Raw genomic sequence first — 20,363 nt, 5'->3', positions numbered from 1 at the left:
GCTTCAGCATCAGTCCTTCCAATGAATATTCAGGGTTGATTTCCTTTAGATTGACTGGTTTGATCTCCTTACTGTCCAAGGGACTCTCAAGAGTCTTTTCCAGCACCACAGTTCAAAAGCATCAGTTCTTCAGCACTCAGCCTTCTTTATGGTCCAACTCTCACATCCATACACAACTACTGGAAAAACCTTAGCCTTGACAGTTGTGTACCTTAAACTTATTTTGTCAACAGTAGCAATTACGGAAGGTATTTCATAGGGTTTCAAGTATTTTCTTGAAACCAGAAAACCAAAGGGTTTTCAAGTTTTTTCTCCTGATTTGAACTACTGTAAGGACAAATTACTATTATCACACCAAAGTCTGATGTAAATTACAGAGTGTCTATCTTAAGAGATAAGAATTTTCTAATACCTCATTCTGTGAGATTAGCAAATATTGCAAGCAACAAGAAATAATGCTTTTACTTTCACCATAGGAAGGGATTCTGATTAACTTCAGGGAAGGCCAAGGCTGAGTTAATAATGAAGAGACAATATCATAATAACCTTTTTCTCTCTGCTTGAGATTTCTAATGTTATAAAAGGAACACTTCAGCTACAGTAACACGGAATTCTTTAAAACAGATTTTTATACTATGAAATTCTATGAAGTGTTAACAAAGTATCCAAAAAACATTTTATAACCTACATATAAGTTTACTTAACATTAAACTTAACATTAAAAGCTTACTCCTTGGAAGGAAAGTTATGGCCAACCTAGACAGCATATTAAAAAGCAGAGACATTACTTTGCCAACAAAGGTCCGTCTAGTCAAGGCTATGGTTTTTCCAGTAGTCATGTATGGATGTGAGAGTTGGACTATAAAGAAACCTGAGCGCCGAAGAATTGATGCTTTTGAACTGTGGCATTGGAGAAGACTCTTGGAGAGTCCCTTGGACTGCAAGGAGATCCAACCAGTCCATCCTAAAGGAAATCAGTCCTGAATATTTATTGGAAGGACTGATGCTAAAGCTGAAAACTCCAATACTTTGGCCACTTGATGCGAAGAACTAACTCATTGGAAAAGCCCTTGATGCTGGGAAAGACTGAGGGCAGGAGGAGAAGGGGATGACAGAGGATGAGATGGTTGGATGGCATCACTGACTCAAGGGACATGAGTTTGGGTAAACTCCGGGAGTTGGTGATGGACAGGGAGGCCTGGTGTGTCCAGTCCATGGGGTTGCAAAGAGTCGGACACAACTGAATGACTGAACTGAACATTCAAAACCAATATCCAGAGCCAAAACATAAAATTCCCATTTCAGTTAGATATGCTAACTCAGGAATCTCTAAAGACCTTCAAATTTTTCCATCTTTTAAAATAGAGGTTGGCAAACTTCTTTTTCTTTAATATAAACTTATTTATTTTAATTGGAGATTAATTACTTTACAATATTGTATTGGTTTTGCCATACATCAATATGAATCCACCACAGGTATACACGTGTTCCCCATCCTGAACCCCCCTCCCTCCTCCCTCCCCATACCATCCCTCTGGTTCGTCCCAGTGCACCAGCCCCAACCTCCAGTGAAAAGGATGAGATAAGTAAATATTTTAGGCTTTGCAGGCCTCACAATCTCTACTGCAACTACTCAAAGCAGCCATAGATATGTAAACAGATGAGTAAAACCATGTTCCAATAAAGTTTCATTTATAGACAATCATATTTGAATTTCATGTAATTTTTACATGCCATGCCAATATTTGTCTTTGATTTCTTTTCTCCCAAATTTAAAAATGCAAAAACCATTCTTAGCTGAGCAATATATAAAAAAACAGGCAGCAGGTTGGCTTTGGCCCATGTGCCATAGTTTGGCAACCTCTGCTCCAAAATAATATTTTAAAAATCCAATCATTTCAAAATTTCAAATCATTACTTCCCAGAGATTTGAAGTAATCATTCAAATCTTCATCAGTAACTTCTTTTAGGTCAGCTGGTTTCCACTTTGGACTCTGGTCTTTATCTATTAAAACTGTCATGTAGAGACAAAAGAAATGTTAATATTTTTTTTTTCTGGTATTACCAGATTTTAATTACTGAATTGACACAAACTACCTTGGACTAGGCATATTCTTCTATAGCACATCTTTTCCTGCAAAGTTGAAATTTTTGTATGTGTTCCTTCCCCTACTCCCCTTAAATTAAGCCCCCACAGAATTTGGATGATGACCTAACATGCTCAGCCTGATGCTTCTAACTTGAATACAGTCTACTGAACTCATCCAGTGATTTAAGCCTTCAAACTTTTTCTAATAAAATTATAGATGAAATCTCTGCTGTAAAAGAGCTAAAACAGGCAGGGCAGGGTGGAGGGCCCAGATCTGTCTTCTAACCTCTACACTGAACTGAGAGGAAAATTACTTAAGGTACAGGGAAAGGGACTTCATGCACAATTAATATGCAGACTGCTGTTCTGCTGAATCACCTAGCTCACACTGAGTCAAAACACCAGACCACCTCAGGTTATCAGGAGAAGCTCTGCTTCTCTTATTTCAAGTATAGTCATCACTTAGCATAGCCACACAGTATCCCCACAGGATTTTAAGTATGAAGCAATCCATAACCGCCTTCTGAAAGGGAGGAAAATGTCAGTTTCCTGGTTGTGATCACATACTACAGTTATACAAATGTTACCATTTGGGAAACTGGGTAGAGGGTATGGAGGACCTCTCCATATTATTTCTCACAACTACATGTAAATCTACAATTATCTCAAAAAAAATTAAAAACAAGAAAGAGAATGCGCTGTGGTAGGGAATTTCAACCATGCTTAGACTGTGCATAATTCTTGTGAGGAATGAAAATATTTAAACATACAAGGCCAACCGGCCGACATTAAAAAATAAGTTTATCACTAAAACGCTAAATAATTAAAGAAGCAATCTGGGAACCAAAGGCAGCAGGCTGCCTCAGGAGATAGAAGGAAAGAGGATTTATGCATAATTAAATGTGGATACTGTAGGGTTCCAAGGTTTAGCCGCCTGACTACAGGATTCCAGTATCTGATCAATGGTGATATTGAACATTGATGCTATGATCCCAGCCAATTTGGAAGTTTTACATTCCCTGGACAGAGTAAATAAAAACAATCCTGGAATATTCTTTCTACAAGAATCTCTTTTAAGCTCTCAAGGCAATGCTATATACCTTCTTAACAGTCTACTGAAGGACAAAAGCAAAGAGAATATTACTCAAATCTTCAATCTTACTTAATTTCAAACTAACAACATTTTTAATCCAGCACAGATAAAACATTCTTGCCATTTGGGAAACTCAGGTTTTTCAGAAGGTTTCGTGAGGTACCCACTCAAAACTCCAGTTGGTAACTCTCCAGCAAATCTGAGTTAATCCTTTTAAAATTCTTTTCTGTAAGTTCTAAAGGAAGAAGTTTATTCTAGATGTTAAGAGCATTTCTGACAACCATTCCTCTAATTTGGTAATTTAATTAATCTGCTAACATACTTTATAATTAGCAAATTGTAACAAACATTTGGTTATGCAAGAACATTTTAACAGTTTTACTCAGAATAGATACTCCTTTCTGAATAAAGAGGTTATGCTGAAAGATGAGGGTGCATACTTATTCTTCATTAATAAGTAGCTTGATAAGCCCCTGCCCTATGAATTAGAACTTTGATGTCACTTGGTTTCAGTCCTTTTTCCTTAAAATATCTAACGGTATACCTAAAAATAATACCTTTCTTTTTTAAGTTAAGAAGGGCTTCTATTAACATACACTGAATACTTTAGCAGCATAATCCAAGTAGCACACAGCTGCTGCTGCTGCTGCTAAGTCGTTTCAGTCGTGTCCGACTCTGTGCAACCCCATACACAGGCAGCCCACCAGGCTCCCTCGTCCCTGGGATTCTCCAGGCAAGAACACTGGAGTCGGTTGCCATTTCCTTCTCCAATGCATGCAAGTGAAAAGTGAAAGGGAAGTCGCTCAGTCGTGTCCGACTCCCAGCAATCCCATGGACTGCAGCCTACCAGAGTCCTCCGCCCTTGTGATTTTCTAGGCAAGAGTACTGGAGTGGGGTGACACTGCCTTCTCCGAAGTAGCACACAGGTCCTCCTCAAATCAGAGGTCTAAGCTCTGATCCACATGCAGCAAGAATTTGCAGGGAATCAGTGGGATGAATGTATGTTTTCTATAAAACATACTCCTCTGTATAACCATCTCCTCTGATTCAGCTCCATGTGTTCTCTAAAAGGATTTTTTATTTCTTATACTATATCATGCCAGAAGTGAAGAGAATTCTACCATAGTGACTAGTGTTTACTGAAGCTTACTGCTCAGAGAATATAACCTTTTATTCAGATAAAGTATATCTAGAGTCTGTACTATATTAAAGTGATAAATAAAAACACAAGAAAGGTAGATATGTAAAATACATGCAGAGGGAAAGAACTCATTTTATACAACATAAATGACAGCTATTGTTTATAGGGATATGAGCTCATACATTAAAAAATGATTGCAAATTTGCTAGAACAAAAATCAGTTGCTTGCTTTTTCTTAATATTCTGATTGAAGACAAGCAAGAATAGGAATTGATACCATTTGCAGATGCTGCTAATTATGTCATGCAGTTTTTTCTCAAGGCAATGTTGAGCTGCTAGGTACAGGCAAAGTGGTAGATGGCAGGGCTCAACATGGCTGGGGTTTCACCAAGGCAGTACAAAAGAAAAGCAGGGACTTCAGGGCTTTTTGCAAGAGAACAAAGGCATCTTTCAAAAGCTTCAGCTGCAGAATGAGTTGACAAACCCACACTGCACTCAGCAGAGGTAGTCCGTGTGACTGCTAGGAGCAGGATTACTTCTTATATATAAATTAAGGAGCAGTGACAAGGCTACTGGAATTTTTAAAACAATTCTGGTTTCAAAGATTGATCTTCCCTCATATGTCAGTTGGTAATATTAAAATTTGTTTTCAGTCTTTACAAAAGTTTGATTTTCACTAATAAAACAACTGTCCTTTTTAAACAATATATGCTCAAAAATCCCGTTCCCGTTTCCATAATAGCCAAGAAGGAAACAAGTGTCACTTACCTGCCCTAACGCCTTCATGAAAGTCATGGCCTTTCTGAAAGAAAATCAAGATTCAAAGAGGAATTTCTGGGCATCCTCCTTCCTGACGAGCCCTGCTCTTCCACCCCCTTTAGTCCCCACTCTCGTGGCCAACCCTGAGCCACGACATTCAGAGACTGGACCACCTCTGATCACCTCCTCCTTTTCTTATTTGCTAAGTACCTCCACTGCTTCAAATCCCCAATCTTACTGAGCTCCAGTGACCTATGACTTTCTCACCATTTGTTCTGGCTTCACTTTGCTCTTCATCCAGCCCAGTTTCCCCAGTTATTTAATGCAGTCATTTTTTTCTTGAAAATGCCCTCATCTCCCTCAAGCCTTTTTCTCCCATTTATTCTATCCTGCCAACATCTCAGCACCAGCTAGACCCTACCATTTATCTCTGCCTGCATTCACACAGCTAAATCTCACTGCAGATGAACCATAGAGCTATGACTGGCTCCGTAAAAGTCAAGATCACAAACCTCAAAGGCACAGAGAACGGCCTCACAATCCGTGCTCTCTCTCCCACTGCTGGATATGACTTTCACTGTCTTCGTCCTCACAACGTCTACCCCTAGGCAAGTTCTACACTCTACACTAGATTCTCAACTAATGATTTAACCACCTACACTATATTCTCAGCTAATGACAACCTTTATTTTAAAAAAAGAAAGAGAAGCCCTAAGACATGAACATTCTCTTCTTCTCACTATCGAAAAACCTGCAGTCCAACTACAGCTATCTGCACCATGCCTTCCGAGTCCCAACTCAGGCAGAAGGGACCCTCCCCTGCCAAAGGCCAGTCCTCCCCTGCCTTCCCATTCATCTGCCCTCTTCTCAAAGGCTATACCTGAGAAGGTCTCTCTCTCTCTCTTCCTGGCATGGTCAATGTACACAGTATAACTCAGTGGTTAAGTGCCTACACTTCAACTATCTGGGCTCATCTCCTGGTAATTACGTGACCCTGGGCCAGTAATTTCTCTACTTCCCAGTTTCCTTATATGAAATGATAATGCCTCCATCTTCCTGCTAAGCTGCTAAGTCGCTTCAGTCGTGTCCGACTCTGTGTGACCCCACAGCCGGCAGCCCACCAGGCTCCCCCGTCCCTGGGATTCTCCAGGCAAGAACACTGGAGTGGGTTGCCATTTCCTTCTCCAAAGAGTGAGTGTGAAAGTGAAAGTGAAATTGCTCAGTCGTGTCCGACTCCCAGCGACCCCATGGACTGCAGCCTAGCAGGCTCCTCCGCCCATGGGATTCTCCAGGCAAGAGTACTGGAGTGGGGTGCCATTGCCTTCTCTGCGATTATTTTATATCAACATCCCAATACAACGTCTGACAGAAAGTAAGTGCTCAGTAAATGTTAACTATTATTAGTAGCATCAATATAATCTTTTTCCCCTGTTGGATCATTCCCAATCATTTACAAACATGTTCTAGTAACTTCTACCTTACAAAAAAAAAAAGGAATCTCACTTGATTTCACAGCCTCAGCTTCTACCCTGTTTCTCTTTCAAGAAGAAAAGGCTGTGAACACAGTCTTCGCTTCTTCACATCCCATTTACTCACTTCCCCTCCCATCCCCAACTTATCACACTGTAGCTTTTGCCTCAACACACCCCTGAAATGGCTTGCCAGAGCCACCTGTACCTTCAGCATTGCCGTCGCATAGTATGCCTTTATTCTTGTCTACCAGAGGCTTCGGCAGCACTCCTCCTCCTTGGGGCACTCCTCTCCTGCTTTCATGACACCATGCTCTCCTGGTCCTCCCACCTCTGTCCTCCTCCTCTTCCACTGCTCATTTTCCTTCTATACGATCTTCTTGTCATTTAGTCGCTAAGTCATGTCCGACTCTTTGTGACCTCAGGGACTGCAGCACAGCAGGCTCCTCTGTCCTACACTCTCTCCTGGAGTTGGCTCAAATTCATGTCCATTGAATCAGTGATGCTATCTAACCATCTCATCCTCTGCTGCCCCCTTCTCCTTTGACCTTCAGTCTTTCCCAGCATCAGGATATGATCTTATCCACTCTAAACTCAACACAGCAGTGCCTAAGCAATCAGTTCTGTTAACATATAAGATTCTGGCCCTCCACTGCTCAAAGAACATCCAGTGCCTTCCCATTTTACTCAGAACAAAAGCAAGCAGTTGACATAGCTAAAACAGATGACTACTGTACAAGAAATGTTCAGGGAAGATTACTACCCTACCTACAGCCACATGTTGAAGTGAAGTGAAAAGGAGAGAAAATCGATTAAGTCTTTTATGAATTTAACTTGTTTCACAGAAACTCATTCTTCTGCCCTGGGTACTGTACAGACATGATCCCATAAAATGCCATAATAGCAATCCTACTCCACGTTCCTGCCTTTCTGGTTGCAGGCCATGAGAATTATGGCACCCCTGCAGCAATCTTATGAAGTCTTATAAAGACCTCCAAGGCCCCTATGCTCTGCACAGCCATTCCCTACCCTGTCAGCTCTGCTCTTTCTCACCCACTGACCACCCCTGCCCCACTCTATCCACGAGGCCACCCCTCACTCCCCTCAGAGCTTTGTACTCAGGTGCCCTCAAGGTATGTGCATGACTCACTACCATACTTCTTTCAGGTTTTCACTCAAAGATCACCATCTCAGTGGGGTCTTCCCTGGTCATCCTATCTACAAGTTCAACTTCTGTCCTCCTTATTCCATACCCTTCTTCCCAATTTACTTTTTCTCCTTAGTATTTATAATAATATACTACATATTAACAAATTTATCTATTTATAGTTTATCTGCCCCACTATAAAGTAAGTTCCATGAGAGGAGGGATATGTCTGTTTTGTTCACCTTATTACCATGCTGAGCCCATGGTAATAAGCACTCTTATTTGTTAAGTAAATAAGTAAATCTCCAAAGTTTTGTTTGTTTTTAAACTGGTGTTGTCTTTCAGACTTAAATTTCTAACCCACACCTGTAAACTCCAACTCCTAAATGTGTTCTGTCCTTCATATCCATCAAGGCCTATCTATCTGCTACATCTATCTCAAATCCATTTATTCCCCACCACTGCCACCACTCGCGTCTAAGCCACTACTATTTTGCCCCTGGATTACTGCAGTAAACTCATATCTGATCTTCACCCCCGCTCTGAAACCCCTCCAACCCCATCATCACTCAGCAGGAATAAACTACCTTCTTGAAACAAATCAAACCAAATCACCCCTTGCTGAAACCCACAAGGCTTTTCAACATGCTCATGTCTCACCCTTCAGGTGACAGGTGAGCTAACATCTCAAGATGTTTTCCTGGACCTACTTATCTAAAGGTTCCCCCATTCCCTCTTTTCCCCACATCATGCTATCACCAACCTTGTATGTTTCCTTTGGAGCACTTACCACAATTGGTGATTATTTTACTTATTTTATTTGTTCTTTATAGTCTCAGGAAACCATAAATTACATGAGAACAAGGACGTACAACAAGGTAACACACAGCACAGTGCCTGGCATATGGCCAGTGTATTTGCTGGGAGAATGACGGGAGGAAGGAACCAATCCATCCAGTCAGTGCGCTAAATGTACAGTGGGAAAGAGGCACTGTGTGAGTATATCGGGTGGTGGTCAAGACTCTGGCCACCGGGCTTCACCTGCCATGTCTGTGCCACTTAATAGCTGCATCACCTGAGGTAGGTTACTCTTCTATGCCACTGTTTCCTCATCTGCAAAGTGGAAATAATAATAATACCTGCTTTCTAGAGACGGTATAATATTTAATGGAGAGAATGCATATAAAGTACCAAGCACAGTACTGACTTGACCTCATTGCAATTTATATACTACGGAGTAACCTCAAGATATGACTAATAGAGCTTAATTTATGGTTATATGAACTACTTTGAGTATCTTCACAATAATATTCTAGGACATGGAAGTCTATTAGGTATATCTGCTTTCTAGATATTAAACATAATATTTTCTTTAGGCGATGAGTTTATTAATGCAAAGGTTCTCTACACATAACGCAAAAGAGGTAATTTTGCTTTAAAAGAATTTATCTGGAAGAAGAAATCACTAAGACTAAAATATTTCATGAAATCAATAATATTCTATGTGATTATTGCCTATTTTAAGTGTATCCATAATGGTATTTTAATGCTAGTCTATTAACTGAAAAACGTAACTGACTAATAACTTCCCTTTGTGCATTTTATATATATTTAGATTTAGAGAATTTATGCTTCTTGCCTATGCCTGAAAATGGCATATAATTTCTGAAAATGGTTATAATTTCTACTTGAATTTCAAGAGGTCAGAGTCCTTCTTAAAATTACATGCAAATGTAACTGCTATTTCATAAAGGCTTAACAATCTAGTATTTCCACACCTTAAGCTAACTGGCCCATTGTATTTTCACAGAGTAAATTTACAGACAGTTTCAATTTTCTTGTTTATAAATTTTCTATATTTACCATGTTCTATAATGAACATATATGACTTTCACAACTAGAAAATGAAATTACTTTAAAGAAAAATTCTTACCATACAAGCTTGACTCAGCCGATATTCCATAGTTAATACTTCTGGCAAGGTCTTTGAAGACCCCTCCAGGAGTTGCCTTAGTGTGATCTTTAGTGAAGTTGGAGACATTTTATTAATTACCTATTAAAGAAAAAAAAATTTTTTTTACTAGCTTTAACCCAATACTTCCTTTACTTTTAAATAATAAACTAGCTGAGTTTTGATACAAATCACATTAAAATTTGCTCCTTAACAATACCTTCATACAACAAAATCTCACAAAAGTAAGATTATGCCTTAGCCTAATCGTGGCAAAGCACCAAACAAAAGTTTTTAGTCCAGTATCACAAAGAAGATCATTTTTTCTTTATTAAAAAAAAATGTATAACATTCCCTAAAGTTTAAATTCTGTCAGATTTAATCTCAAAAGTAGGAACACTAATAGAAATTCAAGTAAATTTAGATCATTTTACTCTTTAAAAATGCATTAAAAAATGGAGCTGATACTGACATTAAACAGAGGGTAAAGACAATGAACAGGAACTGAGAGCTTAAGAAGCTAATTAAAGGCAACAAATTGGCTTATTCATCTAACTCGAAAGAATATATACAGGTATAGGAAAAAATATAAATGCATATAATTCTGCTCTCTTCTGATGAAAGACTACAGAATATTCCCAATCTATTAGCATACTATGAGATTAACTTTCTAATCCTTCCATTAAAAAATCCAAATCACTACTTTAAAAGACTGTCTTTGGGGCCTCCCTAGTGGCTCAGTGCTAAACAATCTGCCTGCCGATGCAGGAGACACAGGGTTGATCCCTGATCCAGGAAGATCCCACGTGCCGCGGAGCAGCTAAGTCCGTGCGCCACAAATGCTGAGCCTGTGCTCCAAAGGCCGGAAGCCACAACTCCTGAGCTCACGTGCAGCAACTAGGGAAGCCTGCGCACCCTAGAGCCCACGCTCTGCAACAAGAACAGGCACCACTATGAGACGCCCACGCACCACAACGAAGAGCAGTCCCTGTTTGCCACAACCAGAGAAAAGACCTAGCACAGCCAAAAATAATAAATAAATAACTATATAAAGTGAAGAGTTGACTCATTGGAAAAGACTGATGCTGGGAGGGATTGGGGGCAGGAGGAGAAGGGGATGACAGAGGATGAGATGGCTGGATGGCATCACGGACTCGATGGACACGAGTCTGAGTGAACTCCGGGAGATGGTGATGGACAGGGAGGCCTGGCGTGCTGCGATTCATGGGGTCGCAAAGAGTCGGACACGACTGAGCGACTGAACTGAACTGAACTGAACTATACAAAAGAAAAAAATTAGCTTAAAATAAATTAATTAAAAAAATAAAAACTTTCTTTGAACTGTTAAAAATGCCATGGAGAAAAGTTTCAGTAAGTTACAGGCAGTATTCACTTAAGAAGTAGTCAATGTAGTTTTCAAATTACAGAGGTCAGAGAAGAAGAATAAATCATTGGTTCATACAGTAGAAATTATTTAATTATTTAATTTGAATAGCAGATACTTTAAAATACTTGCAAGGCACTAGAGAAATAAATCAGTGCTAAACAGGTCAAAACAAATTATTTGAAAAAGTATAGAAACCATTTTGAGTAGAAGTAATGTCTTCTACAAGGGGAAACGGCACTTAGAAAAATAAAAAGTAAGGAATACTAATTAGAGACACTGTATACGTTGGATTTTTAATTTTTTTAAGAAAAATCTAAAATGGTATATCCAATCACTTTTTAAGAAGTTAATAAGAATAATAACATAGTTAAAACAACAGATATCAAAACCACAAAATAACAAACTCCTATCCTACATTATAGTTGATTAATGTAAAGAGTCTTTAATGAAATCTCCCATTTATGGGTCTGCCCCAAATCTTCAGGATACCTTCTTCACACATTTTGAACAGAAATAAACGCCACCATTAAGAGAGAAAAAAGGCAAGTAACAGATAGGAGGAAGATATATGTAGCTTATGTACTGGGTAAAGGACTTAATATGGATAGAAATATCCACATACATAGAAATAACTCCTACATATTAACAGTAATAATAAAAGATTTAACAGCAATGGCACCCCACTCCAGTACTCTTGCCTGGGAAATCCCATGGACGGAGGAGCCTCATAGGCTATGGTCTATGGGGTCGCTAAGAGTCGGACATGACTGAGCCACTTCACTTTCACTTTCATGCACTGGAGAAGGAAATGGCAACCTACTCCAGTGTTCTTGCCTGGAGAATCCTAGGGACAGAGCCTGGTGGGTTTCCGTCTATGGGATCGCACAGAGTCGGACATGACTGACGCGACTTAAGTTTTTTTGTGGGGTTTTTTTTTTCCACAAGAAAAGATACCACACAGTCAATAAAGGTATGAATTAATACTCAACCTCATTAGTCATCATGGGAAAGGCAAATTAAAACCACTATGCAATGCTATTTTACATATACCAAAGTGACTAAAATGAAAAAGACAAATAATCTCAAGCATTGGTGAGAATGTAGAGCAACTTACTATGTAATGTAAATTGGTACAACCATATTGGAAAACTTCTTGACAGTAACCAACATAAATGTACATACTGTTAAATTAAATAGAGGCCAACCAACTGAAGTGCCCTTAATGCTTTAGTAGCCTGTAAGCAAACCAAAATCTGAGCCTGTAATGCCTCAAGTTTAAAAATAAAAATTTAAGGACAACCAATCATAAACAGCCAATTTAGGCTTTCCCAAATAAAGCTACTGCTTAAGCTACAGCCAAACAAATAAGCTTTGCTTCCACCTCCTTTCCATAAAAGACTTTGCCCCATTTGCATCAATTTTTGCTCAAATAAACTCTTAAAAATTTTAATATGCCTCAGTGTATCTTTTAACAACACATGTGATTTTGCAGAACTACTCCTAGGTGTATACAGAAATGCGTATCTTTGTTACCAGAAGACACAGACCAAATTGTTCATAGCAGCATTATTTCTAACAGTAAAAAACTACAAATAACCTCAAATGCCCTAGCAAAAGCAAAACTGCAGCAAATTTAATGCCCACTTCTATAGCGCAAACTTTAAAACATAATTTGGCATATCATTTTATTTTTTAAATAATTAGCTTTACTGTAGTATAATTTACATATAAAATTCACTCATTTTAAGTGAATTTAGGTCTACAAATTTTGATGTATACAGTTGTACAACTACCTCCACAATAAAGATACAGAACATTTCCATCACCCCAAAGAGTTCTACTTCCCTCAATTCTATCACTGAGCAACAGTTTTCTGTGCCTACAGTTCTGGCTTTTCTGGAATTTCATAAAAATACAATCATACATTAAGTAATCCTCTGTGTCTGCCTTCTTTCACTTGGCATATTGCTTCTGAAATTCATCCGAGCTTTTAATGTACCAACTCATCCCTTCTTATAGTTGAATATAATATTCCACTGTATGAATTTATCACAATCTGTTTACTCATTCAACACCACCAGGGATTGGATTGTTTCCAGTTTGGGACAACTATAAAGTTACTATGTACATGTAAGTACAAGCACCTGTATAGACATATGTTTATATTTTTCTTTGGTAAATCCTTAGAAGTAGGATTGTTGGATTTTTCCAGTAAGTGTACATTTAACTCCATAAGAAACTGCCAAACTGCTTTCCTGCCAGAAATATGTGAGATATAGGTGCTCCACATCTTTACCAACACTAAGTGTTGGTACTATCAACTTTTTAAATCTTAGCCATTCTAATAGATGCTCAGCAGCATCTCATCATGGCTTTAATCTGCATATTCTTAAAGATTAAAGATCTTGAAGGACTAGCCTCGTGGTTCAGTGGCTAAGGTTCCATGCTCCCAATGCAGGGGCCCTGGGTTCAATCCCTGGTCATGGAACTAAGAATCCATCAGGCCGAAACTAAAACCCAGCACAGATAGATATATTTTTTTAATAATAATAAAGATGCTGAGCATTTTCTCATGTGCCTCCTATCCGTTCACATATCTTCTTTGGTGAAATGTCCACATTTCCCATTTTTAGTTATGTTTACATTCTTACGTCATACGAGTTCTTCATATATGGTGGATTTAAGTCTTGTTATAAGATACATGTCTTATAAATATTTCCTCCCAAAGTGTTGCTTCATTTTCCTGATAGTGTCTTTCAAAGAGGAAAAGTGTTTGACTGTAATAAAGATTTATCAACTTTTTTTCTTTTGCAATTCCAGCTTTGCACATTTAAAGAAAATCTTATCTAACCCAAAGTTACCAAGATTTTCTCCTATGCTTTCCTTTAGAGTGGTACAGTTTTAGCACTTACATTTGTAATCTATTTGGAACTGCATCTGGTGTGAAGGAGCTCAAAGCATGTTACCCCAAGATATGCCACCTTGGCATACTGATTATTTTGAGTAAAAGGCATTTGGGAAACAATAGGTATAAGAAGGGCACTCTGACCCTCCTTTTCTTCCTGAAAGCAGGAGATGCAACCCCCGCGTGAAAGGTACCCTCCCTGTGCCAGGAGGAAGGAAGACATCCTGATCACCAGAAACGGGGAATTTGGGGCCAATCCGTGTGTGCTAAGTCGCTTCAGTCATATCTGTCTCTCTGTGACCCCATGGAGTGTAGCCCGTTAGGCACTTCTTCTGTCCATGGGATTCTCCAGGCATGAATACTGGAGTGGGTTGCCATTTCCTTCTCCACTGGGGCCAATAAATCTGTACAAATAAGCCTTGTTTACTTCTTCACCATGTACTACTCCTAACCAAAAGTTCTTTGTCTCGTCAATTCTTTACAAATTTATTGTCTTTTCTTATCTAAAAGGGATGAAAGCTTCCTGCTCTGGTCATCCCTCACGTCTTCATTCTCTTCTACAGACATCCATGTATCTGTAAAAATTTAATAAAATCTGTATATTCTTTTCCCATTGATCTGTCTTATGTCAGTGTGACTCTCAGACCAGCCAGAGAACCTAAGAGGATAGAGGATTTTTTCCTCCCTACAAGGGCAAAGTAAGAGCCAATAACCTTTTTTTTCCCTTGCATATGGATATCCATTTGTTTCAGAGCCATCTGTTGAAAACGCTTTCTTCTCCCCAATGAATTATCCTGGGAGTTCAGAGCAAGTTTCAGTCTAGTATTAATTTATCCCCACTGCTCAAGTGTAAACCTTCTGGCTCATGGCAGATCTGTGTGAGCCTTGCTAACTATTCAAACTATTGTTTTCCTGTGACTCTTTCCCTGGTCTTGTGGAGTTTTACCTGTAACGTTTACAGATCAATATCCTGGAAATTCCTCCAAGAAGAAAGCTGAATCAATCTTAGGCCAGTGGTTTTAAAATAATATGGCTAGTTGCTTTTCTGTACTGCCTTAAAGTGGTGCTATATAGCCTATGAGAAAATATGCTGCCCCATGACTGCTTTCAAATGAAACTGCCAAGTGCATACTTAACACTCTTGCAGCGGGGCGGGCGAAGGGGGGACAGGAATGCTGGCTTCTGTGTTGCTCTGAAACCAAGAAAACATTTCTGAGAGTTATTAATGGTAACTTACTTTTGTGAATTAGAGAAACATATGGCTGTTTTGGGCTTCCCTTGTGGTTCAGCTGGTAAAGAATTCACCTGTAATGCGGGAGACCTGGGTTCAACCCCTGGGTTGGGAAGATCCCCTGGAGCAGGGAAAGGCTACCTACTCCAGTATTCTTGCCTGGAAAATCCCATAGATGGAGGGGCCTGCTGGGCTATAGTCCATGGGGTCACAAAGAGTCTCACACCACTGAGCAACTTCACTTTCACTTTGAAAGTTAATAAAATCCCCATACTAAATAAGATCCTAGTTGACAAATTAACATTCCCTCAAGAATGAGGAAATGTTTTCATCTTTACAGTTAAGATTTAACTTAAATTTTTGTCAGTAAGTTATCTGACAACTGAAATGCTATACCTATAAATTGAAAAATACTATCAGATAATGAGAAACCACCTTTTCTTTTCAGGATAAGGAAACATCTTTTTCTTTCCTTTGTCTAGAAGTCTAAAATAAACCAAGTTTAACAGTCACATGATGGTTCCACAAATGTCAGTATCCAATGTGCACTCATTTACACAAAAACAGCTTTTCTCCTGCTGTCACAAGGAGAGTCATGTTGAAGAAAGACGGAAGTGTACTAACACTGGGGCACACCACTTAGCACTCACCTATGGCTGAAGATGGAGCCTCTTGCTGGTTTTAAAGGGGTCACTTTCTTATTAAACTTCCTGCTAAAAAGACCATATTCTGACGTGTTGCAAGTTTAATAGAACTTACATTTTAATGTCACAACTGCAATAAATTATAAGGTGACTGTTGTCCATCAATCCAGCCCTTATAAAAATGTCCCTGAACATTTCTCCCTCAAGACAAAAAGGACTACTGGAGATGAAGCATGCTTATGAAGTCCTTCTCTATTCCGTTCAAAGAACCTAAAAACAGCTTAGCTTTGCTGTCACTATCCAGTGGGTAGACAGGGTGTTGGGAGCCAGCGTGAGGAACTCCACCCATGGCAAAGGTCATGAGGAAGGAAGCTTGGCATATGCAAAGGCTTGATCAAGCCTCAGGAAACCTCCTGTTCCCGAGCATCTACCCCCAAATCAGAGTATTTTACGGGGAGCGCTCCCCCATAACCATTTCTCTCAGAGAAGGAGTGAACTTGCAGCTCCAGTTAATAAAAATTCCTGGGCGTGACAAGTGTTTCAACTTACGAACTCTGAAGGTTCTCTGGCCTGCCTGATCAGGCTCGTCCGGCCGCATGTGATTGTTTACAGCCTCCCAACTGTGAGAGGCACAGGATGTTTTAAAACTTTCTAAATACAGACTCTTTTGAGAAGTTAGAAGATCATTAGTATAGTATTAGTAGGTTGATTAGGAATTATATTGGTGAAGGGTTTTTTCATTTGTCGTGCCAATAATTACTGCTGATTCCCTGCCCTGGGTGTGACAAGGATGTCTCAGGTCAAACCTCTCTGCTGACAGACTAGCTTGTGTGACAGCCTCTCAGCCATAAACAGCACAGAGAGTTTGGAGTATTAGCATTGGGCTTTTTTCATTAATAAGTCAATGATTGCCATCAGGCCTCCTTATCCTTAGGCACCTGGGAATACATTAATCAATGTATTTGGAATATAGAAAAGGAAATATAGTAGTTTTTTGATGTTAGCAATACTAGACTTTTGAGTTAATGAATCTTCTCTTTTGTTATAGATCACTGTACTTTGTTATAAATCACTGTGTCCTTGCTATGCAAAAATGTAACTTTATCACTATCTTAAGACAAAATAGATCTTAAGGGAAACATTGGGGAAGGGTTTACATTTGTTGAGCCAATATTTGCTGCTAAATCTCCATATTCCTGCCCTTATAATGAATATAACCAACATATAGGAGAAATAAGTATTAACCTTTAAGATTAATCATGTTAAACCTTAGGTTAAATAAATTCCTTTCTTGTTGTAACTCACTACACCCTCACCCTATAGGAATGCAACTTTATTTGGAGGGTGGCGCCTGATTTAAGAAAAAATCACCCCTGGAAAAATAAGTTTTCTGGTTAACTGACCGGTATCAGAAAGGGCCATAAAATGTCAGCAGACCTCATGGCTAAAAGATGATGAAACTCATAAGACCTTTGTATAATTTTATATGAAGCACCTGATTGTGACAAGGGTCAGGTCTGCTGACCCCCGCGTGACTCTGTATTCATCCCTATGTATAACAAAAAGGCATATAAACAAACCTGAAAAATAAAGAAATCGGTTCAGTTTCTGGAAAGACTGATTCCCCCGTGTCGTTTCTTTCTCGCTCCCCGTTTTCCGAGCTGAATTCAGCCTCTTTTTCTACTACACTATCTGTTTCTAATCTCCCTCTATATCTGTAATTAAATAAGTTTTTTCCAGGACGCCGACTCCGTCCCCACCTTCGAATTACCCTGGATCCACCGGGGCTGGACCCCGGCAACAGGGCATCCGAGTTTAGGTAAAGGCTCTGTGGAACTACTCTCCGATGCTCAATGGAGCTCAGAAAAAACACTGTGCAGTGGGCCACGTCCCCAGCACAGAGCTCTGACACCCCCAGAGGCTGCTCTGTCACGAGCTTACCACACTCCAGGCAGAGACAGTCTGTGTATTACCTTCAGCTGCTCCAGGGCAAAAGATGAACCGTCCTGCTGTAAATTGTCAACAATCTGTTCCACAGTATTAGCTGAGAACCAACTATTAAAAAAAAGGAAACATATGACTTCAACAACATGCAAGCGATTTCTTCTTTCCATGATAGCAATGAATCTAAACATACATTTCCCTTAAACCTTATTTCAAAAATGAAAAAATTTCCAACCTATACTATAGGATGATGAAATAAAATACTGCTTCTCTGGGTATGTGTTTGCAACCTACCTTCACTAATATGAATATAGCCTAAATTTTCTCTTCTGCTTTCTTGAATCTATTATATATACATAAATGATGTCTGAACTATAAAAAAACTGATGCTTCTAAAGTATAAAGAGAGTTGACTTATATTCCAGTGGCTTTTCCCTCCTCTTACGTTTCAGTCAGTCTGTCAGTCTCGCAAACACTGCACAAAACTTTTTGCTGATCAGCTTGATAAGCCCTTCAGAAAAGATGACTTCACGAAGATAACAGGTAAATTAATTGTTATTTTCTAGCCTCTCTTCCCCATTAAAGAAAAAGAAAGATGTTTTGTGATCAAATGAAACAACATGATAGATTACTTAAATATAATGAATTTATTTCCCCCTGAAAGAGTGGACACGAAGCCACTTTCAAAGGTAAGTGAAAATAAAAACACTATGTTACCTGATCTCAGAATTCGGTGCACTGTCAAACAGCACAATTACAGTGTCAGTAAATTCAGTTTAATATAGTCTTTCCAAAGGAACAGATATGATTGAGATCTCTCTTTAGGTACCTGTTTATTTTGTCCATGTGTTCCTCAAGTATAAAAGGCTTGTCTTGATCAATCTTTGACTGTTTGAAAAGAAAACCTTTAATTAATTTGAAGTAATACAAATCTTTGTAAAATCTTTAAAATTTTCACCATTTTAATGATATATTTTGAGGGAAATTATAACTTTCAGTCAAAATTACATCCAGTCTCATAAATAACTACCACTGTATGTTCAAAAGTCAGACTATGTATTATTCCAGACTAACACTTGAAAGAAGTATCAACAGCAAAAAAAAATGTTCTTGTATTTTTATTTGTAGGCATTATACATGATGATGTCATCATCAAAGTGTGTCAGTGAATTTAAGGATTGCAAGGGACCTGAGAAGTCATCCTGCCCCAATTTCTGATACAGAAATTCCCACCACATCTCTGATGTCCCCACAGCATTGACTCCAGGGGAAAAAACACTACCTCAGAAAGGAACTCATGAGTGCATGAAAAACTATAATTAGGATAAAAAAAACAATCTGGACCAAAAATCCGCCCTCTCCTGTTTATAGTGCCAGTTCTTGCACAGTGCAGCTTTGAGTCCCCTTACAATCGAGAGCTGCCTGTGTGCAAGTCCCAGTTTATTCTCCAAGTGTGGCACAGTACCTTAGCAGCAGGTGTGGCTGAATCACAGCACAGTACAACAAGGCTCTGCACACCCCTGCCTGTTTTGGAAACAATGTTTTATATAACAGGACTAACTGTTAGGGGAAGCACACTGACTGGAACCACCCACCCTGGCTAGGCAACACCGTAACCAAGTATATGAGATGTTTTAGGACAGGAGGTCCTAGTAAGGAACACAGAACTAATAAGTTACTACCAACCAGAAGAGTTCAGAAAAGATCAAAAGGAGGTGCCACGTGTGCTACCGTCTCCCAGAATCCTTCTCACTGGCATCCACCTTGGCTGAGCAATGTGTACCCCACCAGCAAGGACTCTGAATCAGAGAGACTGGCCAAAGACAACCCAGAAACTAGTCCCATACCATAAACCCAAGACTGCGAGCCGCGAGGCAGAGCCGCTCTGGGCTCCTTTACCCTACCGCTCTCTGTCCAGGCACCCCTTGCAGGAAAATCTCTTGCTTTGTCAGCACGTGTGTCTCCTCAGAAATTCATTTCTGAGTGTTAGACAAGAGCCCCCTCTCAGGCCCTGGAAGGGGTCCCCCTTCCTGCAGCAACTCTGGCTTAGTTTCAGGGCAGTCTTCTTATGCTACTGGTTTCCACTGAACAGTTAAGACTTTCTTTAAATTGGTGCCACTGTAGGCTACATTTCTCCCATCCTGTACTTATGAATTTAGTACCCTGGACTGAAATTCAATTAACTCTATTGTGACATTGTGATTTAAAATAAAAAACATGTATCTGGTCTTCACCCATATATTTGGCCATTTATTCCAGGCTCACAGTTCCGAAAACCCATGGAAATCCCTAAGTGGAGCATCTTTTGTTATAATATGTGGTCTTTTGTCCTCAGTTCCTGAAATGAAGGTGAAATGGGTGTCTTCTGTTATTCACAAGCCCTTTTCAATCATACCTTTGTTTATGTTCCTGAGGAAAGCCCCCAGGTGCCAGGGGAACCAACCAAGGGAACTTTGAGTCTCATCCCTCACTGTCCACACTCTCCCACACCTCCCCCTTCTCCGCCTCTAATGAAGGGAAAGAGGCTGGAAATTGAGTTTGATCACCAGTGGGCAATGATTTAATCAACTGTCCCTATGTAGTGAAGCCTCCGAAAAAACTCC

General features: G+C 39.5%; 1 protein-coding gene across 3 annotated transcripts in view; it reads right to left on the bottom strand.

Moving 5' to 3' along the window:
* Positions 1–1,552: 1,552 nt before the first annotated feature.
* HIBCH (3-hydroxyisobutyryl-CoA hydrolase) overlaps positions 1,553–20,363 on the bottom strand; it is a 107,269-nt gene continuing 88,458 nt past the window's right edge. The window contains exons 10-14 of one of the 3 annotated variants that reach the window (XM_068968730.1): positions 18,590–18,648; positions 17,790–17,871; positions 9,632–9,751; positions 5,092–5,125; positions 1,553–2,014 (exon numbers count right to left, since the gene is read on the bottom strand). In XM_068968730.1, coding sequence (XP_068824831.1) covers positions 1,899–2,014; positions 5,092–5,125; positions 9,632–9,751; positions 17,790–17,871; positions 18,590–18,648 — 411 coding nt within the window. In that variant the 3' untranslated portion in view covers positions 1,553–1,898. The remainder of the gene's footprint in view (positions 2,015–5,091; positions 5,126–9,631; positions 9,752–17,789; positions 17,872–18,589; positions 18,649–20,363) is intronic. The other 2 variants (XM_068968731.1, XM_068968732.1) reach the window with 2 other exon arrangements.

Source organism: Capricornis sumatraensis, chromosome 3 (genome assembly GCF_032405125.1).
Source record: "Capricornis sumatraensis isolate serow.1 chromosome 3, serow.2, whole genome shotgun sequence".
Taxonomy (NCBI): Eukaryota; Metazoa; Chordata; class Mammalia; order Artiodactyla; family Bovidae; genus Capricornis; species Capricornis sumatraensis.
Note: the sequence above shows the minus strand (reverse complement) of the source record. Positions and strands in the feature narration are given on the sequence as shown.